Raw genomic sequence first — 13956 nt, forward strand, 5'->3', positions numbered from 1 at the left:
AGAGACCCGGACCCTCTGGCACGTGACGCCCGCAGGATGCCCCAGGGCGACCAAGGGAGACGGAGAGACCTGGAGCAATAGGGAGACGACGCCCCCGTCTCGTGCCACCCAGCGACGAGGGGGGCAGCCACAGGCCCCCGTCGCAGCCGAGCCACAAAACCACTACCCAGAACAGCCCTACCCAGGACAGCCCTAACCAGGAAACCGAAATACAGGACAGTGACACAGAGTGGATGGGTGGAGACGAACTCCCACCCCAAAGTACCATGGACTCAGAGTCGGACGATGCGCATGACACAACGCCACTGCTGTCTCCAGCACCCTCCACCATCGCAGAGACACTCACCTCGGTTGGGCACTTTAGTGATGAGGCGTCTGGTACACTCACTGGCGCGCACAACACAGCCATACAGGTACAGCAGGTGGAGGTAGGAGCAGCAGAGGGGCCGGGAGGTCGGAGGGCATCCTGGCGCAAGTGAACATCTGCGGCCCAGATGGATCCCGGGTTCCTTGAGTTATCACACCCACCCATAGCCCCGATGCAACCACCGAACCTGGGACGAGCGAAGAGGGTGACGGCCGGCTTGCAGCGGCTGCAGTCGCAGGTGGAGGAGTACACCCGCGTCCAGGAGCTGGGAATGGTGCCAGGCATGCGTGCCACCCAGACGACACCTCACGGGTTGCGTCCGCGGTGGGGGCAATGGGGGCGACGGTGTCAGACATGGGGAGCAGTATGCGAGGCCTGGGGCTTTCCTTGCAGGCGGCGTCTGTGGCCCAGGACATGGCTGCCCTCTCACAGGAGGCCATGAGCCAGCGCCAGATGGCAGAGGCGCTCAATGCCATGGCCCAATCCCTGCAGGCCATGGCCCAGTCTCAGCAGGCCATCGCTGAGGGCATTGGCACCATTGCCAATGTGCTAGCTGGCGTCGCACAGTCACAGACAGGGATGGCCAACTCCCTGAGCTCCATGGCTGCAAACCTGCAGACCCTTGTCGATACCAGCATGGGCCTCCAGCGCCAGGTGTCGGAGGGACGTCGGATGGCCGGTCCGTTTGCACCCCCGACCCATGTAGAGGCCTGGGGGCCATTGGGCACCCCGAGGGAGGAGGAGTTGCTGGCGCCCGTCCCTGATCCCCCTGTAGGGTAGGTCCAGGAACACTGCAGCACCTCGGACCACCCCCCCCCCCCCCGCCCGCCTTCCATCCCAGGTGCATCGGGTGGGCAACGGGCAGGACAGGCTGGCAGCTCGCCATCCCAGTCGCCCGGGCTGCAGCCTGGCCCACCTAGGCCAGGACGCCCCAGGAAACGGCCGCCAAAGGGATCCCGAGTCAAGAGGGCAGGAATCGCAGGAGTCCACCTCCAGTTCTGCTGTACCGTCTGGGGAACCACCTAGGCGTAGTCAAAGGGCTCGTAAGGCCAAACAATTAGACACGGAGTAAGTTGGCACGGGTGCAGGGCACAGACGTGTTTTAGGGGCTAGGGCACGTGTATGCACTGTTTGTTATTAAAATCACTTTAACACCTACAGAAGCTGCCTTTGTGCTCTGTCCGAAGCGTGCGCCAGTGTGTGTGTGTGTGAGGGGTGGTCTTACATCGGCCTCAGGTGAGTCTGCCCCCTTCCCCCTGGGCCGCCCTCACCATCCCCCCGGGCAGAGGTCAGGACCGTGCGCTGCAGTGTCACAGCCGCATGCAGGGATGGTCCGGGTGGATGGTGGTACTGTGGCCATGGGTCAGACATCATCCAACGATGTGGAGCCAGGAGTTCATCGCAGAGCGGGTTGTCATCATTCTCCATGGCCTGCAATAGACACGCTTCCACCAGCACCCGTGCGAACCTGGCCGTCGTGCCGCAGGTGGATCTGCAATGGAGGGCTGGCGTGCATGAGGGTTGGGTGGCTGTGGTTGGGGGGAGGGGGGAGGTGAGGGTGCTGGGGTGGTGGATGGGTGGGGGGTGAGGGTGTTGCCATGGTGTGTGGTATGTGGCCATACTTGCCGATTCCCACGCCCCCTAGTCAGTGAAGCGGGCGGCTATCAGCCTGTCCCGTGACCGCTGGCCCAGCCGGTAACGGTGGACAGCCACCCGCCCATGTCTTGCCTGTCTGCCTGACCATTGCCCCCATCCCCCTCATCTGGGGAGGACTGCGCCTCTTCCTGCTGCTCCTCCACTCCGCCCTCCTCTGCCTGCGGAACACCGCCCATCTGCTGGGCTATGTTGTGCAGGGCGCAGCACACCACAATGATGTGGCCGACCCTATCTGACGGATACTGCAGGGCGCTCCCAGAGAGGTCCAGGCACCTGAAACGCATTTTGATCACGCCAAAGCACCTCTCTATCACACCTCTTGTCACTGCACGGGGGGGGGGGGGGGGCCTCCGATATGGCCTGGCCCGCGATCGGGGCCCACTGATCAGCGGGCCTGTGTCTCTGGCTGGGGGCCTCCTTTCTTCCGCACCGGCCCCTGTAGCCCTGCGTCATGTTGCATCGGGGCCGGCACGTTGAAGGGAGACAGTGTATGCGCGCGTTGGCGCCGGTGCCACTGCGCATGCACGGATCCTGCGGCGCCCAGTTCACGCCGGGATCAACAGCTGGAGCGGCGTGAACCGCTCCAGAGCCGTGCTGGCCCCCTGTAGGGGCCAGAATTGCTGATCCTGAGGCCGTGTTGAGAAATGCGACGGCGTTTCCGACGATTAGCCTCAGGATCACAGAATCCCACCCAGAGTATCTGTGTTATCTGATTACTGAAGATTTAGATTGTGATAATATAAATGTAATCTGCAGTGCAAAAAAAAAACATGCCATACATTTTTCTGTAGTTCTTACCTTGTTAGACAAGTTCTATGTTCTGTCAAAAATCTTGTGTGCCCTCTTGTGACTCTCAGCTATTACTGCAGATATGAGGGGCTGGATTTTTAAAACAGGGGTGGGAAATTGACACCCGGATGAATTCTGGGTCCTGACCTCGCCTCTCAGCTGCGTTGCTCTCACAATGCTATTTTAAAATAAAAATAACCAAATTGGCCCAGGAGGAGAGCCTTGACGTTTAGGGCAGTCCACTCATCAGATGACCAGGAAGTTGCACGTGGCGGAATGCAGACGTGGAGGGCAAGGTAAGGAGCAGCGCTCGTGCCTGCACTAGTTGCCTCCACACGTATGAATAATGATCAACACAAAGAAACTTAATTGGGCCCGATGGCAAATCTGACAACTGTGCACTAACATGCTGTTTGGATTCACCAGAAAATTTCAATGACACTTAACAAACTTGTTAAATCTGGGCAGCACGGTGGCGCAGTGGTTAACATTGCTGCCTCACGGCGCCGAGGTCCCAGGTTCGATCCCGGCTCTGGGTCACTGTCCGTGTGGAGTTTGCACATTCTACCCGTGTTTGCATGGGTTTCGCGCCCCCCCAACACAAAGATGTGCTGGATAGGTGGATTGGCCATGCCAAATTGCTCCTTAATTGGATAAAATGAATTGGGTACACTAAATCTTTAAAAAAAACTTGTTAAAGAGTTTAAGATGCCACTAATTGGTGGTGACTGCATTTGTAATATTTGTAACAGTTTCAATTAAACTGGAAGTAAATTATCAACATGCATTGTTTAATTCAAGGGCAATTATTTTAAATATTAAGCGCGATTCATATTTGGCCGCAGAATAATGCATGCGGTCAAAACCGGGATTCGCGTCGGGGGGGGGGGGGGGGGGCAGGCCCATCACGAGTCTCAATGCCCACCCCGCTGGCCATAACGGGTCTCCCAATATCCCCGTCTATCTACTGCCCCCCCCCCCCCCCCCCCCCAAACACCGACTTGGCAGGACCATGCATATATCCCATTAGAGCTATTTTGCAACTCACTGATAGGCAGGGGCCTGACTCACTAACCAGCTGTGATGCACCAGCCTCCCCAAGCGGAGAATCCTGCTGCCGTGAATTGGTGCAAGTATTGAGGAGCCTGGACTTAGCAGCTTGCAGTCTGAGGGGTGGCAAGGTGGTAAGTACCCTCCCAACAACTGCTGCCAGGGTAGCGAGGGAATCCTTCATGGGAGGTGGGGGGTCAGGGAGGCTCGTGCTGGGCTGGAGAGGCTCTGATCTCAGAGGTGCGGGCCCAGTCAGAGAGATTTGGTCTCACTCTCTCAGTTGCAGTGCGGACCCGGTGTGCCATGGAATGGCACGGAAAAGCTCATTCAGCTAAAAACAAATTCCCAAGTTTCATAGCATGGCACATTGAGGTTGCTCGTAACGACGGTAGGAATCTCTCTCATTTTCCTGCTGGCGGGAGCATTTAGTCGGGGTTGTGGAGAATTGCACCCAAAACATCATGGCCCATCTTTTCCACCCTACAGATGCTGAGTGATCTGCTGTTTATTTTTGGCATGAGAGGTACCAGCTTTGAAGGGTTATAGAAATCAACAGTCTGAAGCTTAATTAAACACACATAATGATTAATCATGCTTGGTTTTATCACTCTCTTTATATAGTTATTTGTACAGCATTGCCAACTTTTTATACACTGCTTTTGAACAGCTGGCAGCAACTCTTAAATAAGCTTGCCAAATTTGCTAAAGCGGAGACCTGGAAAACCCAAACTATACAAAAAGACTTCCTGGCCACCAGATTTAGTGAATTCAGCAAGTTTGATTTTCCCACTGTTTGCACATCAGGAGCCAACACAGTCAACATGGAAATTAACACAAAATAAAGCTTAAAACTGCAATATAACTGCTTTTCATTCAGATTCAGTAATTCCTTTGAGTTAGTACACTAAACTGTGACATCCAACATTCTTGCTAAACCAATATTCAACAATTAACTGAAAATGAAAGAGCAAGAAGGACTATTCATTGACATTTTTACCATTATTTGAGGTTAAAAAGGCAGAAACAGGAATTTCTGGTAGGTTTATTCATTGTTTTCAAAGTAAATATACCAGTGATAGAATGTATATGCTGTGTATGATGAGCGGTAAACTTTCCACCGTTTGTTTTTGTCAAATTGTCCATTTTAGCCAAGTCATATCATTTCCCAAAAGATGTTTTATAAATTGCTGCTCTCAATATGCTGGCTAAAAGCTGATGTAAATAATGGGGTTTGAAATTACATTAAATACAGTCTGTCCCGCTGCTTTTATCTAAAATAATGATGTTGCAAGGCTGTTGGCCAAATGCTCAGAGATTTACATAAAGACCCACACAGCCAGCCTGCTGACCAAGGAAGCTGAAAAACTCAAAGATGATCAATAAACACCTTTAGACAGAAAAGACAGTTACCTATGAAGGTTCTGATAAAATGCATGTCCATAAAGCATTAACCTGCCTTTTGTCTTTACTGATGGCAACGGACTTGCTCCACATTTCTAACATATTGCGCGGAATTTACTGAAAAAATGGCAGTGTCAGGCTCTGACTGAAATGGCATGTTTCTCCTCAGAAACACAGCCAGGTTTTCTGTCCAGATCTTCTAACACTGTCAGAAATTTAAAAATTGGTGAGTGTGTATAGCGCCATCACTCTGGTGGGGAGGGGCCTCATAGAGCTGGCAAGTCCAGCTACACAGCGATCGGGGCACCCCGATCAGCGGGAACACCGAACTCCATACCAATCCCCTCACGGCCATAGAGGACCTCTCCATAAGCTTTGGGGCGATCTCCCCTCCCACCACAGAAGTAATAGGGGGGGTGCACTCTCCCTCCTATGTGCATTCTTTGGCATGCACCCTTTTCCCACCCCACCACACATAAGGGAAAGCCCCCCCATCCCAATGGAGAAGGGTTTGCCTCTCTCCGTGCTTTTATCGCAATCAATGTCATGGTCCTTGAACATTTTCAAGCCTCTGTGCATGCCTAGAAGTCTAAAAACTTTGAATTGCATTGTTTACATTCAATTTCAGGGATCTCTGCCTTTTAAAAGCCTCTTGATCAACAATTTTAAAGGAAAGATTCCCCTTCTTTATTTACATAGCTCTATAGGGGTCTTCCTCTTTTGAGCAGGTGTTCTTTCTGGCTGCAATTTTTTTTTAAAGAGGCTGTCACTTGGTTCTGAAGAGTTCCCTAGAAAGATCAAGTACAGGAGTAACTGCATTTTGGGGTTCCACGTTTATAAACAACATGAACTGTGCTCTTCATTTAGACCCATCTTACCTGCAGGTACCCACCATTCTATGCAGACTATAAAAACGTCTATGAGTCAATACACAAGAATTAAATCAAAACTGATTGATCATTCGTGCACAATACATTTTGTCTAAATTGGTCAATGTTACCATTGGAATTGCATATACTCATCAAGAATATTTTCATCAATATTTTCTTATATTTTGCTTTAAGTGCATTGTCAACAAGAGTTGGTTATAGCCAAGTTAAATGCTGAGCACAACTTCCTATAAACTGTCCCCAAAATTACAACTTCTGTGCAGCAATATGCCACTTCGATTTTCACATCAAGTTGGCTTCTGGTCTCTTCAAGTGAAGCTGCCAATTAGACATAAATATAGGCAGTCTTATGTTTAAACCTTACACTAAACAAGGAAGTGACCAATGTTACCCAAATTGTTTCAAATTTAAGATAGCCTCGAGACTAAAATCCACTTGACAGAACCAAAAGATTTCAAACACTGCCATGCTTTTTAATCACTTTTCGATTAGTAAATCTTCGACACAGGAATCCATGTGATAACCTGCAGTCATTATTAAAACAGTAAGTATGAGGTTCTCTGAATAAAGAAATCTTAATCCAAACCAGTTTCAGTTTTAAAAAATTATTCATTCAAAGGATGTGGGCTTCACTGGCATGGCCAGCATTTATTGCCCAGCCCCAACATGCAAGGCCAATTCAGAGGAAAATTAAGAGTCAATCACATTGCTGCAAGTCTGAATTCAGATGTAGGCTAGACAGAGTAGGGACAACAGATTTCCTTTCTTAAAGGAGATTAACGAACCAGGAGGGATTGTATGTCAGTCCAATGGTTTTAAGGTTACCATTACTGCTGTTCCTTTTTATTCAGAATTTTCTTAACTGAATTTAAGTTTCTGAGCTGCTGGGAAGGAATCTGAACTCATTAGTCCAGGCCTCTGGATTACCAGTCTAGCAACAAAATCACTATGCTATCATCATTCTCTCAATAATATATTCTACAATAGTTAGCATTCTAACAAACCTTTGCATATTCCATCAAATCAGTGCGTCCCATGAATCGATTGTAGAACTCTGGTAATCTCCATGGGGAGATGATCTGTGATCAATAAAAAACAAGGCATGAAAATAAATCAACAAAAGTTCTGTAATACTTGTGGAGTTTGTATTGATCAAAGTAAAATATCTTTGAATTTACCAAACATGCCTGAAAAGACTAATACCTTTTTATATGAAAGGAATTTAATTTTTCTGACTTTGCAAGTTTGCCACAGATGTCAAATTCTACAGTTATTTTCATGGCAACAGAATCATTGAGCTCCAGAAGCTCAAGGGCAGGGCTTCCCAAACTGTGGGTTGCTACCCTGGGACAAAGGTTTGGGTTCACCAGGTTGAAGACTGTAATGGCAGCTTCATGGAACTCTTGCAGTGTGTCACTTTGATAAAACTACAATTCCCCTGTGTGTTCTGCAGCAAGAGTCTGGCTAGCTATCTGGCTACCTGTTTGTTGCCTTGACTTTGATCCAGCAGTATTCACTAAGCTGCCCTCAGAAGGGATGTGGTGAACAGCAGGGTCTGGGAGTGGGAGGGAGGTGACAATTTTAGTTACAGGTACCTCTAGTATACATTGCAACCTGAATTTTAACTGCCTGCTCTTTACATTATTTAATTTATTGTGCTCTTGTATGTGGAGCAAGATGGCGCATATGCAATTGGTCCTTTGTCAAATATGTCTACTCCATGGCTCAATTAGTATACAAAACTTAGTGTCACTGGAACAGAAATGATTTTAAAGCTCCTCCTTTATACCAGCCCTCACGTATGGTGGGCAAATTGTGACTGTGTGAACTTCCCTGCTGCAAGCACGGCAACTGTAGCTAGACTGCTCACAGAGGTCACCGTTTCAGGGAAAGGCTGATCATATCCAGGTTAGAAGTCTTACAACACCAGGTTAAAGTCCAACAGGTTTGTTTCGATGTCACTAGCTTTCGGAGCGCTGCTCCTTCCTCAGGTGAATGAAGAGGTATGCTCCAGAAACATATATATAGACAGATTCAAAGATGCCAGACAATGCTTGGAATGCGAGCATTAGCAGGTGATTAAACCTTTACAGATCCAGAGATGGGGTAACCCCAGGTTAAAGAGGTGTGAATTGTGTCAAGCCAGGACAGTTGGTAGGATTTTGCAGGCCAGATGGTGGGGGATGAATGTAATGCGACATGAATCCCAGGTCCCGGTTGAGGCCGTACTCATGTGTGTGGAACTTGGCTATAAGCTTCAGAGACTGACAACGAATGAACGGACATCGCACGACAATCACCAGGCAGGAATGTTCCCTTCCAGTCGGGGAACACTTCAGCAGTCAAGGGCATTCAGCCTCTGATCTCTGGGTAAGTGTTCTCCAAGGCGGCCTTCAGGTCGCGCAACAACGCAGAATCGCCAAGCAGAAGCTTATAGCCAAGTTCCGCACACATGTGGGGCCTCAACCGGGACCTGGGATTCATGTCGCATTACATTCATCCCCCGCCATCTGGCCTGCGAAATCCTACCAACTGTCCTGGCTTGACACAATTCACACCTCTTTAACCTGGGGTTACCCCATCTCTGGATCTGTAAAGATTTAATCACCTGCTAATGCTCGCATTCCAAGCATTGTCTGGCATCTTTGAATCTGTCTATATGTATGATTCTGGAGCATACCTCTTCATTCACCTGAGGAAGGAGCAGCGCTCTGAAAGCTAGTGACATCGAAACAAACCTGTTGGACTTTAACCTGGTGTTGCAAGACTTCTTACTGTGCTCACCCCAGTCCAACGCTGGCATCTCCACATCATATCCAGGTTATCACAGTTAGGAGTGGCAGAAGGGATGTAGCAACATATCTAATTTGTCAAAGTCCTGGACACCAGCACATTACATCACATGAAGCTTTTACAGGACTTGGGTGACAGCACGTACGCCCAATCTGACAGAAATACAAGTTAGACATAGATCCGGTTCGCACAACTCTCCTCTCCCCACCTGGATCTTAACTATCAGCACCCTGCCCCCTCTTTTCATTCTGGGGTCACATCAATTTAAAAGCATTAAAATGGGATCACAGTGGTAAAAAGTTTGGAAAACACTACTGCTCTAGTGAAATAAATGTGATCATTTTGCAAAAGCAGCTTTATTTTAAAAATGTATACCTGCATTCAAGTACAGTAAGAAGTTTTACAACACCAGGTTAAAGTCCAACAGGTTTGTTTCGATGTCACTAGCTTTCAGAGCGCTGCTCCTTCCTCAGGTGAATGAAGAGGTATGTTCCAGAAACATATATATTGTATATATATATATATATAGACAGATTCAAAGATGCCATACAATGCTTGGAATGCGAGCATTAGCAGGTGATTAAATCTTTACAGATCCAGGGATGGGGTAACCCCAGGTTAAAGAGGTGTGAATTGTGTCAAGCCAGGACAAGTAAACCAACAGCAATTAATGTGTAATGCATTTTAGAAAATTGATCTTTTCTAAGTAAATATTCTGAAACAGGCTTGAACTGAAACTTGCTGCAACACGGAGGAAAACATTGTAAATATATATTTATTTAGATAATGGGTTCCAAAAATGTAAATATCTTGGAGGTGGAAGAATTCATTACTTTCTCTCCAAAACGTAAAAGAAGCTATTTCATACTTAAATGAACTAATTATTTGATACATAAAGCTTTATGTAAAAGTCTGTTTTAATTAAACAGTAATGTTTTCCTGAACTTCTCGTTTTAAAACTCATGCATCAAGTTACTGCTACCTGATATACTACTTTTCAACCTTGATGGTATCCTGCACTTTTGGCTTTAGCTTGTCACCTTGGTTTTTCAATAGGAAGAAACACAGCAGGCCTCTATCTCTTTCATCATTTGAATTTAGAATAAACTTCTAATGAAAAGAGAAAGAATCAGGTCAACAATATGACAAATTGTCTTATTGCCTCTTGTCTTGTTCATTTACATGGTTATGGACTGGGGCCACTGGTAAATAAACTTCACATTAGTTTTGTGGTTCAAAGTGGGATTATCCTTCCTTTTTTAAACTAAATCCGATGAAACAAAAGGAGGATTACTCAGGCTGCAAGCAGAGCTCACCGCAAGCTGTTTCAGTATGAACTACAAGAATCTACCATGCCGATAGTTCTCAAACCGTTTTTATGCCAGGCTGTATTGTCTTAAACTTTCTTAGGTAGGTCTAACCAAAACATTCTCAGCCTCTCACCAGACAAAAGAGAAACAAGTAAGGGCTTGCTCTTCACTTTCTATCAGGAGAGCCACATTCTCAGTTACCTACCTCTAGTCTACAGAAATTACATTTTTAAAAGGTAGAAGCCAACTCACAGATGCTAGCCTCACAGAATTTGGCTTAAAGCAGGATCAATAAAACCTCGAGACATATAAAGATTCTGTTGGCCCACTAACAGGAATAAATAGAAGCCTAGAAATTTGAAGCAAACAAAAAATGCTACAAATTCACAGCAAGGCAGTCAGCATTTTACATTTGACAGCAATGTTAACATTTCAGCTGCCAAATCTAATGAAGGGTTCCCAATCAACTTTCAAATGCTGATTTGTTTACTAAGCATTAGCAATCTTTAAAAAAAAAAAAATTCTATTGGTATTTGTAATTCAAGGTTATCCAAGGAAAAATAAATTAAGGCACAACTACATGTTTGATACATAATACATGGAGAATATGACACAAAGATCTTACCTTGACTTCAGGATATAGTGCATAGCAAGTCAACTCAAACCGAATCTGATCATTTCCCTGCAAAGCAAATGAATAAAGTTAAATATATTGGATGCTGATCACCCAGTAATCAGCATATGATTTGCACTTTCAAGCAGCTCCTTAAACCTGCAAACTCGACATGATTCAATCCACTCCATGTGATATCAAGAAATAGCTGAAGGCAAAGGGCCCAGAGTATGGCTGGTGCTGTCGGTCCCTCAGGGACTACTCTTGTGGCGCTGGTTGCAGCCAAGGCAGGCAGTTGCTGAAGAAGGCAGCAGCAGCATTGACATGGGGCTGTTACAACTGGCAAATCCAGTGTCCGTATATTTAAATGTTCAGATCTGGATCTTACCCAGTGGGTGACTCACGCGAGGTTTTGTGCACAGCACGGAGCCCGATTTGGGGCTCATGTGAAATTCATTTGTTGCACCGGGATCCGCGCCAGGCACAACGGGGTCACTGAATCATGCCCAAAGTTTTCTCATAATAAAGTGAAATTGATCCTATCTGTACTCTTAAACCCTTTGAAAAGTCTGTTCATAAGCCAAGTTTAAAGGTCTGTGAGATGAAGGTAAAAGTAATCCCTTTAAAGTGGTGGAAACCTTTGAAGTTGTTTGCGTACAATCAATTTCAATATTTTTCAAAGTACTGAAGTCAGTGTGTATGCCAGGAGGCTGAATGCTTTGAACTGAATTGTTTACCATGAATTTCACACTCCGTTGTCTGCTAAAAGCAACGTGATTGACAGCTGGCTGGACCTTTAACGGGGAGAATCAGATTGTTTATTTCTAAAGCCCGGCTGGGATCCATTAAGTCAGGATAGTAGCTGTGCCCCTAACCACAAATTTTTAATGAGGTTGTCTCTTTATTCTCCAGTGCTTCATAGAAAGCGAAGGGGCAGCCCCCAGAGCTGGGGCGAAATTCTCCGACCCCCCGCCGGGTCGGAGAATCGCCAGGGGCTGGCGAGAATCCCACCCCCGCCGGTTGCCGAAGTCTCCGGCACCGGAGACTCGGCGGGGGCGGGAATCGCGCCGCGCCGGTTGGTGGCCCCCCCCCCCCGCGCGATTCTCCGGCCCGGATGGGCCGAAGTCCCGCCGCTAAAATGCCTGTCCCGCCGGCGTAAATTAAACCACCTACCTTACCGGCGGGACAAGGCATCGCGGGCGTGCTCCGGGGTCCTGGGGGGGGGGGCGCGGGGCGATCTGGCCCCGGGGGGTGCCCCCACGGTGGCCTGGCCCGCGATCGGGGCCCACCGATCCGCGGGCGGGCCTGTGCCGTGGGGGCACTCTTTCCCTTCCGCCTCCGCCACGGTCTCCACCATGGCGGAGGCAGAAGAGACTCCCTCCACTGTGCATGCGCAGGAATGCCGCAGCGGCCGCTGACGCTCCCGCGCCGCCCGGAGATGTAATTTCCGCGCCAGCTGGCGGGGCACCGAAGGCCTTTTCCGCCAGCTGGCGGGGCGGAAATTCGTCCGGCGCCGACCTAAGGTTGGGGCTCGGCCCCCAAAGATGCGGAGCATTCCGCACCTTTGGGGCGGCGCGATGCCAGTCTGATTTGCGCCGTTTTGGGCGCCAGTCGGCGGACATCGCGCCGTTTCCGGAGAATTTCGCCCCTGTTCTTTAGAACGAAGAAGTGAAACCACTTTGTTGCTTTGAAGTGGTCAGCAGCTGTCAACTATAACAGGAATGTTTATAAACCTTGCATCAATGGAGGGTACTTCAGAAGCATTGAAACATGAAGGAAAATTGGTTGAACGCTCAGCATTTCAAAGAATCTCATAGGATTTCAAGCCTTTTCAAGTGCCGTGGGCTTTCTAGGAAGGCTCTGACTCTTCACAAATCGGCAGTTTCAAAGCATAGAGCTCTAGGGTTGGACTCTCCGCAGTCCCGCGCTGAAATTGCGTTTGGCGCGGGGGCGAGAATCAAAGTTCCCGACCAAATCGGGCCCCGCGCCGCTCCAGCGATTCTCCGGCCCCCGGATAATCGCTCCTCAGCGAATTACGCCGCACGGCTGGGAGGCCCTCTAGTGATACTCTGACCCTGACTGGCCACATTCCCGACGACGTGGAGCTAATGTGGTATGGCCGGTCGGGAGTCTCACACAGCGGCTGCAGTCTCAGTCCATGGTGGTGAGGGGGGGCCTTAGGAGCAACCGGGGCAGCGATCGGGCCGGTCTGATTGAGTGTCGTGCGGCCGATCGAGGGGGGGGGGGGGGGCCCTAGATTGTGCGTGTTGGTCCGTGATCCGAGTCTGCCATGGCGCTTGGCACGGCCACTGGCATGCGCAGACTCAGAACCGGAAGTGCGGAGGCCCGTACCCGCAACCAAAGCTGCATGAAGCTCCTCGGGTCCCTGCTAGCCCCCAGGAGATAAGTGAATCGCCGTTTATTTTTTGCAGGAAACTGGGGGCGAAACTGGGACTTAGCCCCATTTTAGGAGAATCCAGCCCATGAACTTGCAATCATGGTCCTCATTTCCTTCCAAAATGTTCACTCATATATAAACAAGGCCTTTTTCAATCATGACCTCGGTGTCAATGACCTTCTACAGGTACCTTGCATGGACCAAAACAATGACTCACAGGTGACAACTTCCTTTATTACGGACATTCCCCACACCTGGCTATATTTTTCACCATATTTATCACCAAATTGCTGTACAGGTGGGAGTGTACAACTGCATGTCACCTTGGCCGTCCTAGCAACCCTAGTACCCAGCTCCATCTTTATCCATTCAGCACGGTAGCACAGTGGTTAGCACTGTTGCTTCACAGCGCCAGGATCCCAGATTCGATTTGGGTCACTGTCGGTGTGGAGTCTGCACAGTCTCCCCGTGGTTTGCATGGGTTTCCTCCGAGTGCTATGGTTTCCTCCCACAAGTTCCGAAGGAAATGCTGTTAGGTGAATTGGAGATTTTGATTCCCCCTCTGTGTACCCGAACAGGCGCCAGAGTGTGGTGACTAGTGGCTTTTCTCAGTAACTTCATTGCATTGTGAATGTAAGCTTACTTGTAACAATAAAGATTATTATTATATCTTTTATCTAAAATCCTTG

The 13956-nt window shown here is 48.6% G+C and overlaps 1 protein-coding gene across 2 annotated transcripts in view; it reads right to left on the minus strand.

The window, feature by feature from the left end:
- The window catches only part of ass1 (argininosuccinate synthase 1), a 165691-nt gene that overhangs the window by 111704 nt on the left and 40031 nt on the right, over positions 1 to 13956 (minus strand). For both annotated transcript variants that reach the window (XM_072488677.1, XM_072488678.1), the window contains exons 5-6: positions 10882 to 10938; positions 7158 to 7232 (exon numbers count right to left, since the gene is read on the minus strand). In XM_072488677.1, coding sequence (XP_072344778.1) covers positions 7158 to 7232; positions 10882 to 10938 — 132 coding nt within the window. The remainder of the gene's footprint in view (positions 1 to 7157; positions 7233 to 10881; positions 10939 to 13956) is intronic.

This window comes from Scyliorhinus torazame, chromosome 22, assembly GCF_047496885.1.
Source record: "Scyliorhinus torazame isolate Kashiwa2021f chromosome 22, sScyTor2.1, whole genome shotgun sequence".
NCBI lineage: Eukaryota > Metazoa > Chordata > Chondrichthyes > Carcharhiniformes > Scyliorhinidae > Scyliorhinus > Scyliorhinus torazame.